The 25,354-nt window shown below is 44.6% G+C and overlaps 1 protein-coding gene across 3 annotated transcripts in view; it reads right to left on the bottom strand.

Annotated features, from left to right (window-relative positions):
* Galnt17 (polypeptide N-acetylgalactosaminyltransferase 17) overlaps window positions 1-25,354 on the bottom strand; it is a 461,519-nt gene that overhangs the window by 218,918 nt on the left and 217,247 nt on the right. For all 3 annotated transcript variants that reach the window (XM_003465769.4, XM_063234478.1, XM_063234479.1), the window contains 2 exons: window positions 9,304-9,478; window positions 6,159-6,356 (listed from right to left, as the gene is read on the bottom strand). In XM_003465769.4, coding sequence (XP_003465817.1) covers window positions 6,159-6,356; window positions 9,304-9,478 — 373 coding nt within the window. The remainder of the gene's footprint in view (window positions 1-6,158; window positions 6,357-9,303; window positions 9,479-25,354) is intronic.

Below are 25,354 nucleotides of genomic sequence, written 5' to 3' on the forward strand. Positions count from 1 at the left end.
AGAGCCCTTGGGAGTGGGGCAGAGTAATCAGCTCCTGGGTCACAAAGAGGCACAAAGGTGTGTGAACCTCAGAAACCAGATATGGAGCCCATGGAATGGATATGGACCTGGTCCATTTTAAAAAGGTTACTCTTCCCCCAAAGAAGTAATACTGATGTGTATTACATCATGCGTGAACTTCATTAAATTCATGTTGATCAAAGGAGCCAGACTCACAGAGTTGCATACTGTCTGATTCCACTTATATGAAATGTCCAGGGTACGCAAATCCACAGAGATAGGCAGTACATTGGCAGCTGTCAGGAACCAGCAGGAGGCAGAATAGGCAATGGCTACTTAGTGGTTTTGGAGGTCTTTGTTTGGGGGGATGAAAAAAGTTCTGGAAATAGAGAGTGGCAGTGGTTGCACAACATTGTCAATGTTCTGAAAGCCATTGAATTACATATTTGGAAATGGTTTAAATGGCTAAAAAAGAATCACAAACAAAACTAAACTTAAACACTTTTAAAAGGATTCCCTAGATGGTAGTTCCCTGGGCATAGAGACCCCAGCAGTAGGTGGATAAGGGCTGGACCTGAAGGCAAATGCCCAGGGTACAGGGAGAGGCCAGTTGGCCAGAGTCCAGCAAGCAGCTTGGAGCTTCAGGTTGCTGAATCTACACTCAGGAACCGGAAGTACCATCCGATTACCCAAGGAAAGAACCATCCTTAGCCACTGCTGATCCAGCAGTAAGCCATTCTAAGCCAGTATCACTCACACTGGGAATCTTCCACCCCCCCCCTTCCTTCTTTCTTCCTTGTTTGGACCTCTGTGGGTCTGGACACTGATTCTACAGAGAGCAGGTGAAAGAGGGAGATAAAGGAGGACGGTGTGCCCTGCACTGTGCATGGTCAGCCAGAAGCTGGCTGCGCAGTTGGGGAGATGGGAGGAAGTCTGAGTTTCAATTAAGGTCATTACTCATGGCCCAGACTATTCCAACAATGGAACTGAGCCCTGTTTAGGACTTAAAATGACTCTAGGGCTTTTTTCAACCCCAAGTGGTAAGATTTGCTGGGGTTGGTATCCAGGGACAAGAGGAAGACTCACCTCACTGAACAAGTTAAATGGAACCAAAGGAAACAAGAGCCACACGGGTTTTAAAAATACAGTCATGTGCTGCAGAGCAGTGAGGGACTGCACAGATGACAGTAGTCCCACAAGATTACAACGGAGCTGAAAAATTCCTAGTGCCTGCTGGGGATAAGGCTGCTGTACCAGGATATAAAAGTACAGCACATGTAATTATGTGTAGTACATAATACTTGATAATGAATGACTGTGCACCTGGTTTATGTATTTACTACACTATTGTACTCTTCCTTATTATAAAGTTTACTGTGAAGCAGTCTTGGGAGTAGCCAGCAGCGGCCTCAGACATCTTCCTTTACTGCATGGAGAGGTCACGGAGAGCGATGACCAACACTATCCAGGTTTGTGTAAGAACCTGACGATGCGTCCGCAGCACGGAGGTCATGTCTCACATCACAGTTCCATCAGTAAGTGACTCACAAGCTCAACCCCTGTAAGTTCAACTTGTTCACTGAACACAGGTGCATGTCCCATAACTCCTGTCCTAAAAGAAAGTGCCCGTTACTTGGTTTGCACCACCCTACCCAGTTTCTGCTGCTCGTCTCATCCACCATCCCTTGAACATCTCAGCCACAGAATCTGCATTCGCTCTCCCCACTTCTTCCTGCTTCATTCATTTTTCTACCCACCACCATCTGGCTCCAAAGGCAAGCACTCCCTTCAAGTGATTTCACTTGGGATCCAATGAGCTAACTGCATATGCCAAAGGATGCTGTCAGGCTTCCTGATGCACCTCCGTGACCCATTCCCTTTCCTTTTACACCCTGGTCCTCCTCCCTCACCAGTCATCCACTCCTTGTGAGTCTCTTCTATAAAGGCTCCGTTCGTTGCATAAATATCACTGTTTTCCCTCTCATTCTCTAATGTAGCTCTGGTAAATCTCATTCTCTCTCTAATTATTTGCAAGCCCTGACCACTTTTCTGGATCGCAGATGCCACTCACCCATCCATTCATTCAATAAATACTGCTGGCATGCCCACCAAGTGCCAGGTGCTCATTGGGCACTGAGGACACATCTGTGATACAAACAGCCATGGCCCTGGCTTCATAAAGCATACAGACTAGCAAGTGACAAAGACAGCTAGCAAAGCTAAGGAGAAATATAGTATGGGGCAGTGGTTGCTGATATAAGCTCCTTAGGAGACTGGATTCATGGCAGATACAAACGTCAAGAAATATATGCAAATCAGTACCCACTGACATCAGCTCAGGGAGTAGGAACTATGGCTTTCATCAAATTGTCACAGAGATCTTTGACTCAAAAATGGTTAAAAAGCACTAGCCTAGAGATAGGTAACTGAAATGATGTCACAGTGGAGTATAATTAAGGCTTAAGAATCAGATTTAAGAAGTTCTCTAAACAGAGGCACAAGTTGGGTGGGTGCTTCACTGACTTTTCCAGGGAAGAAGTGCAGGAGGGGGGCTGTGGACGTGAGCGAAGGCAGGAAGGAAATTTCTACAGTGTCACTGAAGCTCCAGGAAGATGGGGCCATGCTGCGTCTACGGCTCTGAAACACACTTCCCCAAATTTCCCAGTGCCACAGGTGCCCACGACTCCCACGGTGGGAAGGACAGGCTGAGGTTCCCAGGAATGACAGAGACTCCACAGAAACAAGTACACAACAAGATTGAATTCTAGGATCCTCGGAATCCAAATTCAGTCCCAAACAAGTTGTTGAGCCCTCATAGTTTTGGAGAAGAGTAGTTTATTTTGCACTTTGAAAAGTCTGGAAATTTCACAGAATTCTAGCTTTATAGCTTCTCTTAAAATTCATAGGACCAGATCATGTTGGTGATCCCAGAGCCATCATGTAGGACTGGTGGCTGTGGCTCCCTTGGATGAGACATGTGTTTTTCAATTCCCCCAACTCCAACCCTCACACTTGGCCCTGGCCTTCTTCAACAGTACCTAAGAACTCAGTACATCTAAAACTCTGGTGCAGATCAATGAGAGTAGAGGACAAACAGAAACCTTGTAAAATAGCTATTTACCAGGCAGGAGGGAAAAAAAAAAAAAAATATATATATATATATATATATATATATATATATATATAGAGAGAGAGAGAGAGAGAGAGAGAGAGAGAGAGAGAGAGAAATGGGGAAAGAACTAAAATAAGAAGAACCTAAATTCCTCAATGGAAAAAGCCCTATATTTTATGTTGCCTACAGGGAAATCTAGTACCCAAGACACATCTAACATAGTATCATTTGGATTATGAAAAAGTTCTCTTCATCTCACACTTTACCAAAGTAAAATAATAGCAATTAAAATTTTGGCATCATGGATAGAAGGAAAAATCGTGCCTGAATGATTAAGAAACCACATTATATCTGCTTAGTAACATCGGAAAGGACACTAATATTTCTTTCCTGCAAATAAATATCCCCATCAACTATTAACAAATTAGGCATTTGCAAAGTTAAGATACATTAAAAGGAGATCATTGATATTTGATTGTTTTGTACGTTAGAGATGCATGTACTATTAATGATGCATGATCACAACCATTTTCTTGAGTCTTTTTAAAGTGCATATTAATCATTTGCTAATGATAGCACGATTCATGTAATAGAAGCCCGTGTTTCACTTAGCATTTTTCTTACTTGGAGACAGCCATTATGGATGCTGGCTGGGCATTCCAAAGCAATGCTTTCTCTCTATTGCTAGTATTTTCATTCTCCTATCTGTCATGGCTGCAGGCTAGCCTCTTTGTAAACATCAGGGAGGACATGGGAGCAAGTATTATTTGGACAAAACAGGAAACCTCTTTAAGTCCATCATTTGAATTTCATCCCTGTAATATATAAAGCTCAATAGGTCTTCTAGTACTCACCATTAAAGCATAAACAGCCCTGAAGGTAACATCTTGGCTTTCAATGCTGTAGTGATGAGTCTATGTTATAAATTACAGATAGCCACGCTGGCCCTGCAGCATTTCCTAAATGATACAGGTAGGAATAGAGCTAAAGAAGGCTTCAGCAGAAAAAAGAATCAAAGATGTTTCCTGGTATGAACATTCACCCACAATGGCTTTATTCCCATGCAACTTTGCAGCTTTCAGTTTGTGCAGGACAAACAAGGCCCAGAGTTCCTGGGTGCCTCGGATTGTACCCAACATAACATAAAGGAGAGCATTGTTTGAAGATCTTGTCTCCTTGGGTTGAGACTTGATTTAGCCCCAAGGGGAATAACAGCCATCCGAAATGAACAAAGAAGACATTTTTGAGACAGTGACAGTCCAAAGAAATCCCTAAAGGAAACAGTGGTAAGTATCATACTCACTATAGTTCTCTGCACCCTAGGAGTAGCTTTTGTGTGCATAAAAGGTATCCAAACTTTCACCCAGCATAAATGCCACACTCTCCGTGACACTACTGGTCTTCTCACTTGAAAGCGTAACTCTTTATGTATCTACTTCACAATAAATCCTATGACCCTTCAGCATGGTTGCCTATAAGTGAATTGTTTCTCCAGAGCACAAAGAGCCAAGCATGAAGGAAGGAGTGAGGAGCTGGTTCTTCAGTGTACCAGGGCCCAACTCCCTGGTGACAGCAAACATCAAAATTATCCAAGATTCCAACTGTCACACACAACAGTCCCCACTAATCCAAGCGGTATATTTTCCAGGACCTCAGGGAATGCCTGAAACTCTGGAGAGTACCTAACCTTATATATATTATATTGTTTCCTATACATACACATATTAAAGTTCAATGTATTACATTAACAAGGTACAATAGAAAAGTTTAATGCATATATAGATTAGGCATATTAAGGGGTTAACACTAACAATAAAATAAAACAACCATAAATTTAGCATACTAAGTTATATAAAATTTATAAATTGTCTATTCTAGAATGTACTGATAAATAGTTCTGGGCATTGGGTGTCTCAGGGTAACAGAACCTACAGAAGTGAAGTTGTGTATAAGGGGGTAACTGTACTGTTGAGAATAGTAATAGTTGAGAGGAATAAAGAAGTATGAAACTTCCATTATGACTGTGTGTTTCCATCTGAGGTTCCCTGCAAAGCCTCATGTGCTCAGAGGTGAGGCTCGTGGAAGGTGACTGGGTTATGGGGTACTAAGGCTGACTTGCTTTTAGGAGGTGGGGTTTTGTTAGAAGAGGAGTGTTATGGTTTTTGTCTGAATGTTCCCCCAAAGCCTCATGCAGTCATGGAGTTTTGTTTGTCAAAGGCAGCTGAATCTAGAGTGTGTGGTTGATTCACTGTCTAGTGCTGGGATTATGGGTGTGAGTGCTACACCCACCCCTGAGGTGGATGGCCTACAGACAATACAAGGGGCAGAAACAGTCTTCTCTCCTGCTCCTCCCTTTTTGCTCTTGTTGCTTCTGCTGTCTTCCAGCCACCATGAACTGTTCCTCTCTGCCATGTCACCCTGCCTTGGAGCCAGCTGAGTATGGACTGAAACCTCTACAAATAGATCAATAAACTTTTCCTTCATTCATCTTTGGGCATCAGATATTTTGCCTCAGCAACAAGAGAAAAGTAATTAAGACAAGCTGGGTCACTGGGACATCACTTAGAAGGGTACCCCTCCCTCCCTGGCTCCTCCATTCTCTGCTTTCTGAGGACCACAATGTGAGCAGCTCCCTTCCACCATGCTGTTTTCGCCTTGAAGACAGCTGACCATGGATTGAAACTCCAAGCTAAAATAAACCTTTCCTCCTTTAAATTGTGAGTGTCCCTGCCTAACAATTACAAGGTCATCAGTTCAATCCCTGACACCAATAAACAAACAAACAAATAAATAGATAAATAAATTGTGAGTATCAAGTAACAAGAAAGTGACTAAGATACTATGAAAGCTGTGCTTGAAAACTAACTAGAGAAATGAAAGGAAACAAAATGAAATGCTCCCACTCAGCAAGAAAATGATGATCTCAAGAGGCCCATGTGCATACTGCTGTGCCAGCCCAGGGCAGAATTTCCCAGCATCCTCCACAGCTTCTTATTACCCTCGGATCTGGGGACCTACTGGCCACCAGCACTCACTGGCCACATACCTGATGGGGAGAGAAGGGTCTCCGGCATCCCACCAGTCTTTTGGGGGACTGATGTACATGCACCACAGCTCCCAGCTGTACCCGTGGGCTGAGTTCTCATACCGTTGTACCTCAAAGTTATCCTGCTTGATGTTGTCAATGGAGGGGAGGATCACCCGCTTCCGGTTCTCCTGGATGCGGGATAGAACAGGCTCAGCCCTGCAACACAGAAAAAGTGAGATAAACTCTCTCTTCTGTGGACTACCAGGAATGAGGAGAAGCAATGTAGCTGGGTTTTGGACAGACTGGACCACAGATGGAAACTGAGGTTCCACAAGCCAGTGACCTGCCCAATGGCTTTGACGTGCATAACATTGCCAATGTTGGAATTACTACCAGGATGAGTACATTAGCACGGGAAACCCGGAAAGAGAACTCAAAACTCAGGGTCTCCTCCCCAGGAAGTGCCAAGCCTCTCTTTTGTGGTGGCAGGGTGCTGGTCCTATATGATTTACATCAAGCTGCAGTTATATACAGTGTCATAGATCTGCTTTAGGTCAATGTCTGCCACCTCTTGTTGTTTTTTTTTTTTTTTTTTCTTTCTTTCTTTCTTTCCCTGCTTGGCTCTAATTCCTTTTCCCAAAATAGGTCATTTCTTCCCTGGATGGCTTGGTTTGAATGAGCATTTTACTAGCTTCTTTGTGTAAGTGACTATTTCAGTTGTTTTAATTGATTATTTAATTGATTTCTTAAAAGGAATCTAATTGAATCGGTTAGCAATGGAAAGCCTGGAACTAATTAAATGCCAAGGCAGGCATAATCCTGCCTCCCTGCTGCCTCCCCCTCAGGACTGCAGGAGGGTTTAGTCAGGGATCTGGCTCCAAGTTCAAGGTGGAGCTGCTCGTTGAGGAAGAAGCAGATGGTCAGACACCTCCTCCAGCGTGGGTCTCTGAGGCAGGCACAGGAAGGGATTGTTTCCCATATTTGGGAAGGAAAAGATGGCTCTCAGAAGCCAGAGCATTAATCTCCCAGCTTAGACCAGAGCGCAGGCTTTGAAAAAGAGTCAAGTGAAAATCCCATTCCTCTGCATTATATGGAAGAATAATGAGAACACTCAGGCTACAACTGATCTCTTTTCATTTGCAGCTATTGAATTACCTGTTGGCTCGTCTCATCTTTCTATTTAAAATGAGCAATAAAATATATGCCAGGCCATTTAATGCCTTCAGTATTCTGTGCACCCCACACAGGCTGAAGCCAACTGGAACCAACCCCGCTCCACGGCTTCTAGGTGTCCTTTCCTGCTTGCAGAAAGCCTGGCTATCACAGAGGCTTAGATCAAATGTCATCTCTCCCTAGAATCCCCCGTTTCCTGCCAGTTTCCCCCAGTAGGAAGGTCTTTTCCTTCCTCTCCATTCTTACACGGTTATCTCCACTTCTCTGAAGTTGCAATGCCTCTGCCAGTTGCCCTTACTCATTTTGAGCTGCTGTTTACCAAGCACTTCCACAGAGCAGGCACCATTCTGAATGTCATATGTGTGATGGTTAAAGCAAACTCTACAAGGGGGATACTGTGGTCATCACTGTACAAATGAATAAACTGAGGCCTAGAAGGGTTAAGGGTATTGTCTTGGGCCACATGGTCAGCTGGTGACAGAGTCAGGTTAAGCCTGAAGCTCCTCTGCATCTTTGAATGGGCCATGCATCCCCCTGGATGGCTGGGTACCACAGACGGAAGCCTCCAGGTCAGCCCATGAGTGAAAGTGAGCTACTGAGGGCGGAGGCAGAGTCTTTGGTTCAAACAGTGCTTCTGTGGCTGAGAAGTTGGTCTGACTCTTTATGACTCTTCGCAGTTATCTGCTCTCCTCCCTGGTAGCATTCTGCCGATTACCATGTGGCCTTTGTGCTTCCATGGAAGAGAACATCCTCTTCCTCAGTGTCCAACTAACAGGAGCTTGGAGCCAGGTGCAGTGACACATACCTAGAATCCCAGTACTCTGGGAAACTGAGTCAGGAGGATCATGGTTTGAGCCCAGCCTGGACAAGTTAGTGACATAGTGAGAACATGTCTCAAGATATTTTTTTAAAAGGCAGATCCTAGATGTGAGCAGAAATGACAGTCACAGCTGAGAGGGCTTTAACGGCCACTGCAAAGTTTGGCAGGTAGATCTTTTTCATGAGTGACCAAGAGGAGGACTCCTTAAGTGGCAGGACCAAAGAACATCCCAAACAGAGTGACAGACAGAAAAGCCACAGCAGACAGTCCACACAGACAGGGAAGAAACGATCGGGGTCCCTGAGACTGGGGATCATTACAGCCACGTAACCTTACAGCACCATGTAACCTTCTATCTAGTAAAGTGAGGCACATCGTGTAATAAAGAACTATGAAAGGGTTTGAATTCAGAAAGGCACACATACGATGTGACTGTTAATCCTGATTTAGAGGCTTCACTGGATTAAGAAACAAATGCCCAGCAGTTAGTAAAGCACAGAGTGTGTGCAGAGAGTACCTTGGGCTCTATATCTGGTCCCTGCCCCTTTCTCTCTGGCACTGTTCCCTTGTTGTTTCCTGCCTGCTGGGAACTGAGCAGCTCTGCTCCTCCGTGCTGCTTCTCGCTTGGAACCAGTGGGTTACAGTGCAAATGTGAGGCAAGTTCCTCCTTGAAGTTGTGAGTGTCAGGCATAGTGTCCAGCAATGAGAAAATCAACCAATACAGTCATGCTGATAGAAGTGTGGAAAATGAATCTGAGTGGCTAAGACAGGCCACGGAGACCATGGCCAGACAGAGACTAGACTAGACTGCCTCCAGGGAACACTCAACCATCACTCCCAGGAAACAGAACAAGCAAACTGTTCCACCGGAACAATGAAAAATGTTGTTCCCTTACGGAGAACCATCTTGAGTTCTCATTACCATGTCGCATTTGCTGGGAGATGATGTTTGTGGCAGTGGCAGTGATGATAAGGGGCTGAATGCACAGCAGATAAACATTTTCCAGCCTCTCAGTTCTATCCCAGACAATGGTCTCAGCTTTAATCAACCCTTATTCATTCTTCCAGGGGCCCCAAAGAACCAGGCAAAGTATCTCCTCTCCCAGATTCTAGCATCTTCTGGTCACAATGCAGACCCCAAGTGTCCCCAAGCTGCAGCGTGTGACCTACCAGCCTGCGGTGAATTCCACATGCGCATCGAAGAAGCCAGTGACCTGGCCCGTGGCCGCCTTCCAGCCTTCGATGCGTGCTCGGATCAGGCCCTCTCTCTTCTGGTTGCGCACCACCTTCACCAGCCCGGGGTAGCGTTTGTGGACGTATTCCTCCAACGGCGCCTTCAGCTCCTCTGCAAAGGACGAGAGGCAAGAAGTCCATAAACAGGCATCTCAGATTTGTACCCCACCCATGGAGATGCCTACGGGTCCTCAGGAAATCAGCTATTGAGAAAAGGGTTTGCATGTCAGTAATTTGAGTAGAAAAGATAACCCAGGCAGCCTGGGAGACAGAAGACACGGCTCATCTTGGATGCCTACATTCTGATGGGTACACTGCTGGACAGAAAGGAGGCCTAGCTTTTATGTTTCAGTCACTCCAGGTTGGCAGATGTCCTTTGAGATGTCAGTCTTTGTGGCTCTTCCTACTTTCTTAGCTAGGCTTCCTGTCCTCTCATGGTCCCTAGTTCCCGCTTCTCAATTTCTAAACGGGCTGTTCCTTGTGCACACAGATGCTTCTTACAGCATGTGTCGGGGGGAGGGGGAACCCAGACTCATGGTCATGCACCAGCCCTAACGTTAACAGGGCCCTTGCTGGTCTTAAGATGCAAAAGAAGTCTTTTCCCAGTAGTAGAAATGATACCTTGGTTGCAGAATCAATGCCCTTGAGGATTGTACACCTGCTTTCTGCAATAAGCGGGTGCCAAAATGCATTATTTCTGTCATCTAATTTAGTCCTTATACCAATTTAGAAGATTGCTGGATTAATTCCATTAACTAGTGATTTAACTCAATTTTGTACATAAGATGCCAATTAAGGGAAGCTCATCTGTCCCAAGGTCAAACCTAGGAATGGAACAGTTGAAAAAGAACCCAACTGCATCTGTATCCACAGATGAGAAAGTTGATACCTGCGTGGACATAAGACTCACCAGGCAGAGGGAGGATGGGGGAAGGGCTGACAGAGAAGGGAGTTACACAGGCACATTCCAAGCATCTGCCCTTGGGCATTCTTGGTATGATTCACATCCTGAAACAGCCTAATGATCCACAGACAAAACTTTAAGAAACACTTCAGCCTTTGGCTTTGCTGTAGGGAATGCTAAAAGACTGAATTGCAGCTTAGATTTAAAATGTCCCCTAAAGTCTCCTGTGTCTGAAAGGTGACTGGACCATGAGAATGCAATATTCAATTAGTGAGTCCAATAGCTGAATGTGCTTTTAGGAGGTGGGCCTGGTTAGAAGAGGTGGGTCACCTGGAAGCTAGTATCACTGTCCCCAGCTCCTCCCATCTCTCTTAGGTTTCTGGCTGCCATGGATTGAGTAGCTTCCACTATGTTTTTCTGCTTTGGAGTCAGCCAACCATGTACTGAACTTACTGAAACCATAAGCCAAATAAACATCTGCTTATTTACAGGTGTCAGATTCTTGTCCTAGCCATAGCAAAGCTGACTAATAATGGCTGTATTATCAGACATTGGGCAGATCCTTCACTCCTTAGACACACAGGGTAGCTTTTGCTAACTCAAAGCCAAGCATTTGCAGTGTATGTAGAGACTGACCTTTGTATCACAGAGGGAATGAGACAGGCATGTGACTCAGGAAGAAAGGCATGGTGTGTTTGAATGAATGGGGGTAAGAAGAGTCCAAAGCATAGGGAGATATGGAAGCTACTGTAAGTCAAAGGCATGGATGATGGGGGTTATGGATGGAATTATTTGTCCCAAAAATGATCAGTTAAGTTTCTAACCCCTGACATATCTGAATGTGAGTGCATTTGGAGATAAAGCCTTTAAGAGCACAAGTAGGTTAAATGTGGTCACCAGAGTGACCTAATCTAAGCTGGTATCTTTAGAAAGGAAAATTTGTCACACAAAGAGATACTGGACATTCATGTGCAGAGGGATGACCATGGGAAGGGCTAGCAATAAGGGCTCATTTGAAGGCCAAAGAGAGAGGCCATGCTTGCAACAGCTTAATCTTGAACTCCCAGTCTCCAGAACGATGAGAAATTGAGTGTCTGCGGTGTAAGCCACTTGGTCCATGGTATCTGTTGGGATAACTGAGACAACTAATTGAGAGACCGTCAATAGACAGATGTTACCATCCTCAAGGAGGAAGATGGAACCTGGAAACAGAGGGAGTACAACCTTTGACCGCCAGGAGATCCAGCATACAACTGATATTGAAGCTGGAGTCAGCCTTGGACTCAGATCCAAATGCCACCATGAGTGACCCTGGATAAGTCAAACAATTTGTTCCTCATCTAAAGAAGGGTCATAGTAATGATCATAACAATGATCATCTTATTCTCAGAGAGTGACTGTGAGAATTACATGAGCTGACACAGAGCAAATGCTCCAAATCATCTTGTCAATAGCATAAATGCTCAAAACGGACTAGCTAGTATTGATGAGCACCTCCTTCTCCTTTCTCTCCATAGAAAGGCCAGGCCAGAGATTTCAAAGCAGCCCTGGGAGCCTGAGAAAGCCACTCTCAAGGTGACAAAAATAGGCTCAAAAAAGCCACAGTTGTGGTTATCCTACTGTAAATCGTATCAGCATTCACCAGAAATGTTGCTGGTCCTCCCCCCAGTTTCATTTTCAGTAGGGCTAAGGTAGAGATGGGGTTTTATGTTTACATCGTGAGTCTGGGGGTTCTGAGGCTTTCCTATGAGGAACACACTTTAAGAACCAATGAGTTCAAAATGCACATGGCAGCCTTTGCAGTGCTTGAAATATAATGAATAAACAGTAAAAGTTATGGTTGGCATTTTTGCCTGTAATGGTCTTGTTTACCCTCATCCCAGAGGTGTTAAAGAGCCAATGGAGAAACTGGGTTGTGAAGAGTCCACTCACTTTGTGAGAAGGAGAGCCAAGCAGTGGAGCCCAGTGGATTTTTTGCTTCTAAAATCCATCTACTGACTTCATGTTAGGTAGGTTCAGTAAGCAATAATGTGAGGAAGCAAGTTGGTTCTATGGTTTGGATGTGGTCTGTTTCCACCAAAACTCTCGCTGAGGGCTGATTCCTCCATGTGGCAGCATCAGGAGGTGACACTTTCAAGAGGCAAACAGGTCACAGGTGAATGGATTAACATCTTAAGAGACTGCGTTAGGTCTCACTGGAGTGAGTTGGCTCTCCAAAGCCTGGCTTAGTTGCCATAGCAGCACGCTGTTATAAAGTAAGATCACTCCTAAAATGTTGGCTTGTCTGTATATACCTGATCACCATGGTTGTACATATTCCCACCCTGTGACATTACGTGCCAGATGTAACTGTCTGATCTTGAACTCTCCTGCCTCTGGAACTGTGAGCCTCTGGAACAAGCCTCTCCTTCATGACTTACCCAGCCTCAAGCATTTTGTTAGAGCAGCACAAAACAGAGTTGGACACTTGGCCAGGTCATTCCTGCTTGGATTTTCATTTATTCCTGTGAGTGCTGTGTGGATGAGCTAGTAAAGGGCCAAGGAATGGTAGTGTAGCTGTGGGTCACTATGGCAGCAACTCTCCCACTCACTAGAGTTGGCGCGTGCTGGTGGGAATCTCCATAAGCTCAGGGGAGATGTGCTGTACAGTGAGGGCACAGCATCATGCCCAGGGTCACCTGCAGGCACCATCAGCCCTCAACTGCCAGGCAAGCTCTGGAGCTCTGCTCAGGAACTGGATGCCAGCTTCTGGCTATGTCAGGTACCAGGTCTAAGTCAACAGTGATTTCCTATTTTATTAAATGGTAGCAACTGAGGCTTTGGGAATGTGAAAAGGGTAAAAATTTATGACATTGGACAAAGATGGTACTTTTTCACATCTTAAAGCTACTGAAATATGGATACTAATGGCTTTTAAAAGTATAAAAGGATGAAAGGATAATGCTCCATCATTTGGCACGAACTTCATGGCTATTTGGAGTAAATGAGGAGTTATATTTAAAGCCCTTATTATGTACCCAATAAAAGTTATTTCTAATAATGGGACTATTATTTTTAATATTGTAGATTCATTTTATAACTTCCCACAAGCCATAGCTTGTCTTCCTTTCTAGTCAATATTGGTTTAAAATCTGGGAAGTGCTTTTTCCCAGATAGAGAATGGGAGACACCACTCTCATTTTTATAAAGTTCAGGGCACAAGTGAAGCGATAGCCCAGGAGGTGTTGTGGGGACACTGAGGGAGATGCTACACCCCAACTAGCAGAAGTCAAGAGCACATGGCACTAGATTCTAGATTCCAGAAAGCATGAGGTTGTACCCTTGCCAAACAAAAAATAATTCAGACACCAGTGTTCCCTCAAGATACTGCAATCTACTTCAGGAGATGAGACATGTTAAAAATTGTTTGTATTCAACATTGCCAAGTAAATGAAGCTAAGGGACCAAGAAAAATGGCCACATGGGAAAATGCTATAGTGAGCAACAGAAGCAGGCAGCATTTTGACTGCAAGAGGTCCAAGAGGAGGGGTCTGTGTGAAGCTGTGCACCATCACACACACACACACACACACACACACACAGAGAGAGAGAGAGAGAGAGAGAGAGAGAGAGAGAGAGAAGCAAAACATTGCATTCACTTAGGTGAAAAAAATCAAAGTCATCAAAGTTTTGGTCTAGGCAACTAGGATGATGCCGTTAATTTAAAAGAGAAAAGGAAGAGCAAGAATAAGTTGATGAGATTATTCGAGGACAGGCTGAAGTGTCAGTGGATGTTTATGGGTGGACAGGTGAAGCAGAGCAGTGGTCCAAGAAAGGACAGTATCAGGGACAGAGTGATGAGAGATCATGGCGGATGATGGTGACAGTTCCAGGGATGGGATGAAGGAGACTTTGAGCTACACCTTGAGAACACATACATTTAGAAGCACGAAAAGGGGGTAGAAATCCACACGAGCTAAGAACAGCTTCATAGGAGCACAAAACAAAGAGCCGAGTTTCTGAGATGAGGATGTGTGCACTGATTTTACATCCACCCACAGAGATCCTACATGGATGTGAAGGACGAAGGTCCTGTCCTCAGAGTGCTACCCAACAGCCAGTCTCAATTCTCTTTTTTAGACTAATGACATCTTCCTACTTGCATTACTGAAAATGAGAGCTGAGAACAGGCCACTGACCTAGAAGATCAGAAGTTTCCTGATGGCACCTGAGATAGAAAGAACTTCCCTTCTAGTTGCTGAGGGGCACGCTCAGGGATATGAGCAGCACAGAGGGAACGGGGTGACCTGGAGGGCTTGGGGAAGAATCTTGAAACAGCTGGTCCTGGGAGAACACAGGTGACAGCCTGAGGGAATGGGGTGTTAAGCTTTGGAAAACAAGAGCCATCAGCTTTGTTGGGGGGATGTGAATGCCCAAATTCATATCAAAGTGAGTCAGTGCACAAATTAACCAAATAAAACAAGGCCCCCAGGTTCACTATGGAAGCAAATAAATCTCCAAGCTGAGTGTGGTTAGAAGTGTCCCATCTGAAGCTGGTGTGGTGGTGTGCGGCTGTAATCTCAGCACTCTAGGAGGGTGAAACAGGAAGCCTCCAACTGTGAGCCCAGCCTGCATGCTTAGCAATTTAGCTAGACTTTGCCTCAAAATAAAACACAAAGAAGGGTTGTGATATAGTTCAGTGCAAATGCTGGTGTTTAACCCTCTGAGCTACCCGTTCTCTCAATAAAATGGTCCACCCATCCACTGACATCCTTCATCACCCTTCATGGGTGAAACCACTCTTGCACAATATAAGAACAGCAAGGAAACCAACAAACTCCAGAAAAAACAAAGCTTGTCTCTGCAAAGATAAATGTTTACCTTCCAGAATTAGATGAAATTCAGTATCAAATTGGCCTAATACCATCTGGGAATCCTGTGTTCCTTTATATTTTGATAAACAGTACTGTGGGTAGTCAGGAAGGGAGAAGTAAACACTGCCCATGACCAGGAGGGACCAACCAGGGTGATACCTTTGCTCCTTAGTAATAACAGAAACACTTGTTCAGGATTAAGGAAAGTAAACTGGCAGTAATAAAGGTGCAAACAGCAAGAACTCAAGCAAAACTCATTATTACACCATTCTATCTGGAGCTGGTGTTTGCAGAGGGATTACAGAATACACTGTCAGTACCATCCCTTGTGCCAGGCCTTGCTCAGGAGCGAGGACTGACCTAGCAGATTCGTCTCCATCTACTTCCAAGCCAATGTAAGAAGCCTGGCACTACAGGTAGGCAGGCGTGGGAAATGGCCATGCAGCCCAGGGTTGGATCAGCTTTGTGGGATAAGGATGGTATTCACTTTCCACTCTCACCCCTCACAGAGCTATCAAACCTTGATGATGATATCTACTAAATAATTTTCCTTCTTTCTTAAGGAGTTGGAAGAGTCCATCTAAGCTCAGATGAATGTTTCTTCAAGTTTAAATAGCATTAGAATCACCAGTCGCTCTGAAGGGCCTCCCAAAACCTTGCATTCCTAACAAGCAACATGGGTCTGTGATTCTGATGACCCATGCAGTTGGGTAGTTCTGGATGACTGATCTCCCACTGTCTGGTTCCATCTGTGATGAGTTAGCTCGGTTCTTTATGAATTCATGCCAGTGTTTATGAGTGTGTGTGTGTGTGTGTGTGTGTGTGTGTGTGTGTGTGTAACAGGAGCTATCAGCTCATCCTGAGCAAATGCTCCAATTCCTAGAGATGTCCCTCCTACCTTGGTTTTTCTATTGCCTGAATCCTCCTTGGCTGTCTTGCAATGACTTTCAGAGATGACCTTAGAGAGTTTGCCATGCCACTTGCAGAACTGGAAACTTGGCTGTTGGCCACACTTGCCAGGAGCAATCTCACAATGAGGTCACCCTTCAGCCAGGACATCAAATGTCCCAGGCTTCTGATCTCACTCCCATGATTCCTATCACGATGCAACAGCCTCCCTTTACCCAGCATTCTCAGTAGATGCTGAAACCAGCGAGAACTCTGAATCCTACATTCCTGATTTTTCTTACACAAACATCCCTGTGATAAAGTTTAACTTGTAAATTAGGCACTGCAAGAGATTAGCAAGAATAACCAGCAGTAAAACCGAACAATTATAGCAATATGCTATAATAAAAATCTGCACTTTGGGGCCATTATTCAGTAAAGTAATGGTTACCTGAAGACAATCACCATGATATCGCAAAAATAGTTGATCTGACAACTGATTCTGCTACTAAGTAACTAACAGGTGGTGTAAAGGTTTAGGTCTAGAATATGCCTATAAAATTGCATGTGTCTGGAGGTGGGCTTTTGGAAGAAAGTTGGGTCATAGGAGGCTTGACAAAACCCACTGGTGGATCCATAGCTAAATGTGCTGCTATGAGGTGGGCCCCAGTTGGAGCCAGTAAACCATGGATTGAAACTGTGAGCCAAACAAACCCCTCCTCCTTTAAGTTGAGGGTGTCAGATATTTTGTGCCAGCAAAGAAAAGTGATTTAAGACAGATGGATACAGCAAGGATGCACTGGACAAAGGGATGATTCACACCCTGGGGGAGGCAGCGTAGAACAGCATGTGGTCATCACACGACTCAGAACAGTACACAATTTAAAACTTAAGAATTGCTTATTTCTGGAATTTTCCATTCAATAGTTTTGGACTAAGACTGAATGCAAGTGACTGAACCTCTGCAAAACTCAGGTACAAGAGATCTATTGTACCCCAGCCCTATAATTCTACCCATGTTCCTTCTGCCACCATCAGCACCTCTATCCCTGCTGCCACTCTCATGACTCACACTCCCCTGGCAGCAGCTGCTGAGGTCTAGGCGAGCTGCTCACCAGGAACGCACGGGTTGTGACAGCTGGGATGAGAGAATGGCACATATGGCATGTTCCAATTTTGAAAAATCACAAAGCTCTACTTCTGAGCCACATTCCTCAGAGTAAGGGTCACTTGGGAGTGGCTGAAATGCTAGTTCTCTGGCTCTTTTCTGAGCCGTCTGAGGGCTATGGCCAACCCTAGTGGGGCTGACTGGCAGCTCGAAGAATTTTTCTGCAGGCTCCAAAATGTCTCAAAAAGCATTTGGTGAGTTTCACTGATAACTAAAATTTATAGTTTAGAATATTACAAAAATATACAATTCAAGGCAGGTGTGGCAGCACAAGCCTGCAATTCCAGAGCTCTGTGAAGCTCAGTCAAGAGAACTGCAACTGCCAGTCCAGCCTGGCAACTAAATAGACCCCGTTTTAAAGCTTAACATAAAGTTGCAAAAAGGGCAAAGGCCCTGGGTTTAAGTCCCAGTACCACCAGGAAAAAAACAATCACTGGTGTAGGTACGTTCATGATGTCATGCAACCCTCACCACCATCTACTTCCAGAACTTTCCATGGCCCCAAACATAAATGCCACAGTTTCTAGGCAGCTGCTCCCCTTTGCCCTCCCCCAGTCCTTGGCAAACACTAATATGAGCTCTGTCTCTATGAATTTGCCTTTCTGATATTTCATAGAAATGAACTCACAAGAAGAAGCCTTCCATGTCTGTACACCTTGGTCAGCTGTGAAGATGGGAAGAGAAAGGTGATTTGTGAGTGTGTGTGCATCAGACTCTGGGGATCTGACACCATGTTCTGTGGCCAGTTGGTTGCGATCCCAATTCTGGTAAGTGGCATAGCAGCTTGTCCCCAAAGTGCAGCCTGAATGGCATCTAGGCTCCACCCTGGCTTCCTGCCAGCCACTTTCTTCCAGGGAAGACTTTATCCCCTCGGGTCACCAAGAGCTATCTCTGTCTGGGGTACTAAGACTCCTCCTCCTCATGGGACTTTTTCCTGAACTCCTCCAGACCAGAAGAAGGGGCTCCAGCCTCACAGCAGGCAGGTGCTGTCCTGCTATCTTGCTCATGGCCCGCAATCTCCAGGACATCAGCCTCTGCTGTTTCTGATAGACTCTCCCAGCTCATAAAGGTTAGGACCTTACAACAGTCAGTTCAGGAAAACATGGCCTTCAACACTGAGTTCCAGCATAGACATTACTGAGGATACACTACATTTCTGTGGTGTCTTTTTTTCTTAAGAGATTTTCATATTTTATACATGTAAGGTTGAGCTTTGAAAGAACACAAAAAATAGACTTAAAACACCTGGACTTCCAGGTGTACCTGAAAAGATCTCTATGCTTAGAATAGTCACCCAACAAAATGTAGAAAAGCAGCTATACAAAGACCTTATCAGATTTTTAAAAAATCCTGCCTTAAAACTGAAAGCCAATGGAGATGAGGAAGAAACCTGATTTGTATCCTGGTCATATGCTATGTGGGTACTGTGGTTTAAATCTAAAACATTCTCCAAAGTCTCATGTGTCCAGCCATGGGGCTTTTGGAAGATGATGGGATTATGAGGTGTTAGACCATCAGTGGATTCACTGATGAGTTCATAGCTGAATGGGCTAGGTGAGACCTAGGTGGAGATGGGTCACAGTGGGTGTGGCCTGGAGTGGGATATGCTTGTCTTGGGCTCTTTCCTGCTCTTTCTGCTTCCTGTCTGCCATAGGTTGACAATGGAACCTGTTAACCATGAACTGAACCCTCTGAAACTATGAGCCAAATAAATCTTTTCTCCTTTCACCTGCAGGCATTGGATATTTTGTCCTAGTGATGTGAAAATGACTAATATAATATAATAACTAATATCTTCTCTGTTAAATGCAAAAGTAAGTGTGGACACTATGGTTAAATCTTGGAAATTAATCTGTGTTTTGTGATAGCTGCAGTTTATGCAGTTAAGGAAAATTCTCTTTATGAAAAAGAAAAATCCTATTTATAAATTTATGAAAATATAACACATACAGCCAAGACCCTCAGAGAGCTTTCAAAGGGGCCCATAAAAGCGAGGGACCCAAGGTTCAAGTCTAATCAGCTTCCCAGCAAGAAGACCCCTGGTGAGGCAGGCTTCACCAATGTCAAATTCCTTTTCTGCTGACCATAACTATTCCTTCAATATTCAAAGTACTACACTTGCCTCTGTCTATAGTGAAATATTTATATCTCTAAATTGCTAACCAAGCTGACTAAAAATGTCAGCTAATCAGGAAACACTCCAGAACATGATTCAGCTAGATTAGATCCCTGTTCAAAATTTAACCAGGCTATCTTGCAAACTTGTGACATTTCTCAATTTTTGTTCTAACACTTACTGAGTGTTTATTAAATATCGTACGCTGTTTTAACTACTTTACCTGTTATATCAACTTTATTACCTTTTTCTTCTGATTTTTTTCAATTTTTATTAGTATGTTTTTAATACATAATATTTGCATTCACCATGGGGCAATGGTACCAATACATATACATTTTAATGTTTTACTTCCTGTTTCCTTCTGGACCCTACCATTCTCTCCCCATCACTGTCAGGGTATTATCATCTCCATTTTATAAATGAGGAGACTGAGGCATGGAGAGGGTGCTATGGTCTAAACATCTGTGTCCTTTCTAAACTCTTAAATGAATTTTAATCTCCAAGTATGGTGCTACAGAGATGGAGCCATTGGGAGATAGTGGGTCATAGTGGACCTAAGAGGATGATGTGAACAGTGACCTTATAAGGGAAGCTGGAGAAAGCTTGTTTGTCTTCTCCACGTGTAAGGACCAGGCCCTCACCAAACACCAAATCTACTGGAGCCCTAATCTTGGACTTCTGTTGTTTATTAGTTACCCAGGCTGTAGCATTTTGTCATAACAGCCCAAAGGTTGAAGACAGAGACAATCAGTGACTCTCCCAGGGTCATGTTTGTAAATGACAGATCCTTGCCTCTGACTTCCACAGAGGCAATACTGTGAAAACAGCTTCCTTGCTCAGGAGCCCATGCTGAGGTCTGACCCCAGCTCATCCTGAGAACTGGGTCGTTCTGGAGCCTCTGCAGCATCCTACCATTTGCTCACAGATGAGTTACTGGGGTGCATAATCAGCTCCCCCACACAGGGTTACTATGGACCCAGAACAATGAATCCCCTTCCCCTCTGCATCTGTGGCCATGGGCACTAATTCCCACTGGGGAGGGTGTGGATTCGAATGGAAACCCTGAGTGGGAAGTTGGCTGATGCGTGGTGGGAACTGTGCTCCCACTGACAGTGACCGATGCTTTCTAGAGCAGAGGTCAACAGGCAATCAGGAGCGCTCAGCAGAGCAGACAGCATGGGTAAAAGGCTGGACTTCCAACTCCTGCAGACAGAGCCACCAAACTCTAATGGAGCCAATGCGATACAAGAAACACGTACAAATGTGACAGAAAAATACAGTGTGTTTAAATTTTTATAACTTATTGTAGTAAAAGACCCAATGCCATGAATTCCCCACCTCGCGCTTTGAACACACTTAGCCCATCCTTCTCACCACTTTCTGGAGCAGTTCAGAAGTCCCCTTTCAGGAGAGTCTTTAGTTGCACTATGGTGGTTCTACTGATGTCCTGAATTCATTCAACATGCTCACCTTGCACAGTCACTTTGATTTAGGGGCAGATCCAGAAGTGGTCTGGTGTGAGATGTTGAGAATAAGGTGAGAATGAGGGACGCACTGTCATGTCTCTGGAAGCCTGCCCTTCTGCTGGACAGTGCTTCCCAGCACCATTCACCCTCTGTTTAATCAAATCCCATAAAGACACTCCAGCACTGCTTCAGAAAGGGTGCGAAGGAACTCTGAGCATGTTCCACACCAAGAGGGTTTCCTGAGAGATATTAATTATGGGGGGTCTGGCCAAAAGGGACTGATGAAACGATTAGACTGTGGGACAACAGTGCATAGACTGTATGAGGAGTAAATGGTAAAATATGGGGCAAAGCACACAAATAATTAGGCCCTGTGAGGAGCGGGTGGTTAAAGTGTGGGGCAGACGCACACAGGCTGCACGAGAACACAGTGGCTGCACAGGAAGGCTGCACGAATAGGGTATGCTATGTCTCAGTCCTTTCCCCGCCCCCAAGAAAACCTGCTTAGCTCAGAGACAGCTCTTGACTCAAGCTGCTTTCTCGCCTGCTTTTTTTTTTCTTACACTGATATTCTAAATAAAAGCCAGAATGTTCTCAGCTTGGTACCTTTTTTTTCTCCCAGAATCTCCCTGATAGCAGGGTGCTCTCGGTGGTGAAACAGCCCCTCTGGGCCCCTCGATGACTAAACTAAGTCTTTGTCTCTTCGGGTAATCTTTTCATCCTCCGAGCTGCTGCCTGCAGTCACATGTTGTGACAATGAATGACAATGTGTCTTTCACTGTAATAAATTTTTAAAAACTTAAACATGTACCATATTTGCCCAACACCCCTTGTATTTTGTGACACACCCTGCTGTCCTGACACTGAATTCCTCGGCTTGGAGAAGAACCACAGTGAGGAAACAACTGTGTAAAATTGCAGGATGAAATAACACAGAAATCGGCTTATAATGCATATCTTATTCCTGGAGCCTCTCTCAGCTTTGTAGACTTAAATAATGCACTTGCTAACTGAAGGGGGTGGGGGGAACAAAAAAGAGGCAACAGTAAGAAACTTCAGGGAGAATAAGGAGGATTTAAAAGAAATCCTTTTATTGCATCGGGAAGCGTTTTAAGGGCAATTCCACAGTGAGATCAAAGCAAGGACAAAAGAAAGCAAAGGATGGCAAAGAAAAATGAAAAGAGATAGGTATAAAATACCAAAGCTTTAAACTAAATATATCTCACCGAGTTGTGCACTCAGGAGATGTATTCAGAAAAGTAAAGACTACCTCCTCTTTCCTTTGTTAAGAAATCTTTCTCTGCTTCCTCTTCCATTTTGATTTGCCACTTTCAAAAACAAATACTAATCATTCAAACCAGGTAAGCATCTTAATACCTAGAGGTGGGGCTCCCAAGTTGTTTCCCCAAATTAAAAGAGCATTCCCCTGTTTTACCCCAGCAAAAGGCAGTTGAAAGCTTCGTATTTGCAGCTGATTCTAATAATAACATGTGAATTTAAGCAATAAAATTTGTCACCAGGCTGGAGTGTGTTTTTCTTTCATTATGTTTCTTATTTACTGTGATATTGATTCTGAATGCTCTGAAACTAGCAAATCTCTTCCTTGAAATAGCAAGAGTCAGTCATTAAGGAAGGAGAGCAGAACAGAACACAAGAAATGCAAAGGTCTGAAGAGAAAGGGGATGCACCGGGGAGGTTGGTCACTTCTTCCTTGACTTTTCTTTCAGCACAGCTGGCAGCCAAGAGCAGAATAACTGAGGAAGTTATCTGGCCAGTTTTCCTGTCCTGACCACTGTGGGGTCTCCCAGAATTGCAGCTCTTGGTTCTTCAAGGTCAATGGCTCTGTGGTCTTACACACAAAATACTCACAGAGGCTATTACGTTTTTGGATAGAAAATGTCCCCTAAAAGTCTCATGTGTTTGGAAGGTGACTGGAACAGAGGGTGCTGCACTCATCAGTGGATTCATCCACGATGAACTCAGTAGCTGAATGTGCTGTCAGGAGATGAGGCCTGACAGATGACAGATCACTGGGGTGCGACCTGGAAGGGTGCATCTCCTCCCTGGCTCCTCCCTTCTTTCTCTGCTTCCTGGCCACCATGATGTGAGCAGTTCTCCTCCGCCAGACCCATCCACCATGCTACTTCTACCTGGGAGCTGGCTGACCATACACTCAATTCCAAGCCAAAATAAGTCTCTCTTCCTTTAAGTTGCAGGTGTCAGGTATTTTGCCCCAGCAAATGCAAAGTGACTAAGACACAGGCATAGGATAAAAAGTCCATGTGGGGGTGTTACATGGCCTGTGTGTTCTCGAAACAACCTGAGGTAGAAAATGGGTCTCTTGTAGCCCGTGTACACTATCAAGATGTATAACCAAAGCACAGGAAGTAGCCAATTAGAAGAGACATGGACTGGAATGCCACAGCTAAACATTATGGCTAAAAACTGCTCTGCTAAGGCCACAGCACTGTGACCACGCAATTTCCACACTTCACACTCATCGGGGCTTGAGGGTTGAGAGGTGGTACTGTTTTAAGTACATAGGAAATGCACAGCACATGAAGAAGAATGGCATGGAAGAAGAACGACAGTGCAAAAGTTTTAAGGAGGGACAGTGTCCTGAGACACTGGACTGTATCCTGGGGATATCTAGTGAGCTGGACCATATCCTGATCCAGAGCATTTAGCTTGATCCCCTGGATGGCAGTCAATAGAGACACTAAGGGTTCCTATTTTATAGGGCTGGGTTGTTTTGAGTATGCTTTGTCCCCAAAGCTCATGTTGAGATTTAGTGCCCAGTATGTCAGTGTCAGCAGGTGACATCTGGTGGGAAGTGTAGATCATGAAAGTGCAACTCTCATGCCTGGTCAGTGGCTTTCTCCAGGGAGTAAGTTCTTGCTCTTGTAAGACCAGGTTGGTTACCGTGAGGGCAGATTCTTATACTTTCTCTCATTCACCTTCCTCAGCATTCTCTTATTCCATTTCCACTCATGCCCACTTTCCTTCTGCTGTGCACCATGAGCTGATGCAGCATAAATTCCTCACCAAAAGCTAAGAAGACACTGGTGCCATGCTCTTGGGTTCCACAGCCAGCAGAATCATGGGCAAAAGAAACCTCTACCCTAGATAAATTACTCAGTCTCGGGCATTTAGATATAGCAACAGAAAATGGACTAAAACAAGCTGTTTCAGTGCAGAACAGGACTATATATACCAAGTGCTTACCTTAGGATCTTACTCATAGCATGCAATCAATAATTGTTAACAAGCATCATTACTTTTTATACTTTTCTGTGGAGTCTGTGTAGGTGCAAAGATGACAGGGAAAACTTGGAAAATTAACAGTCAAATCCAGAAAGTTCTGGAGGGACACAGGGAAAGTAGCTGCAAATTGGAAAGATTGGGAATCACTGGAAGGAAGTAGACACAGCAGAGATAAGAGACCAGTTGATTCTGGTTCTGGGAAGTAGGACGGTTGAGTTGTAACCTCAGCTATATACACTCTGGCTCTGGGCCGTGAGGGTGGCTCCTACCTTTCCAAAGTTGGAGCTTCATTTAAAAAAGAATATATAAACTCTCTCTTGGTGTTGGCAGGTGTCAAAGCCCCCAAAAGACACATGCTTATACATACATGCTATGCCTCTGTCCTCACCCCTCCAGGATTCTTGGAGGTTCTGCAAGGGTAAGAAACCAGCAAGTCCCTGCAGGTTTGGCAGCTGACCTCCTCTCCCAAGTGTAAGAAATGCATAGCCACCCGGCACCTAGCACCTCACAATGCTGAAGGAAGCCTGAAGCCCTAAGCCTTTCAAAGGGAAGAAAAGGATCTGCGTGGGGCTGGATATGGCCTCTTGGCAGACACCCTTCCAGACCCTGTTGCACAGCCTGAGGCGAAAGAGCTGCTACCCCAGAAAAACAGACCAGAGCTTACAGCTAAAGTGATCTTAGACACCCATGTCCTTGTTAGCCTAATGAGGCACCTTGCTTTTCAATAAAACAAAAACAGTAAATTGGCAACACTGATCTTCAGGGAGCAAAGGGGCAACTGCCACCGTGGGCTCTACTGTTTCAAATGACCCAGGACACCCGTGCTCTGCCTCACCCCATCCTGGGCGGCGATGCTTTTTTGATTCGTTTTTCTCCATTCCTGCTTCTCTACAGCTGCTCTGCATCGTCAGAGAATAATGAAGATTATTATCTATTTACCACTACTTGCTGGGGACTGTCCCTTCTCCGTCCTGTGACCCAGCAAGGACCTCCTTTGCTCACTGAGACTCTATCTCCAAAACGTCAATCCTCCCATCCGTTAGGACACATCAAACCCCATTAGTACAATTCTCTATCTACACTTCAAACTTCACTGCCTCTAGACCTCGATCTATGCACTTCCTTGCACTGCTCCTGCCTCCCATTTTGATATATCCAAAGTCTTTCATGGCCACATCTTTCAGGCAGGTGACATTAATTTCTTCAACTTCTGGGAAGTCCAACTGGAAGTCCTCATAATGTCAAGGTCCAATTTATGCTCAAACCCATGGTATGCCTGTCTATACGGCCTCCTGCCCAGCTTATTTTACTGACTGCATGGACTGG

Source organism: Cavia porcellus, unplaced genomic scaffold (genome assembly GCF_034190915.1).
Source record: "Cavia porcellus strain 051 isolate PalLab524CR breed Dunkin Hartley unplaced genomic scaffold, mCavPor4.1 scaffold_23, whole genome shotgun sequence".
NCBI lineage: Eukaryota > Metazoa > Chordata > Mammalia > Rodentia > Caviidae > Cavia > Cavia porcellus.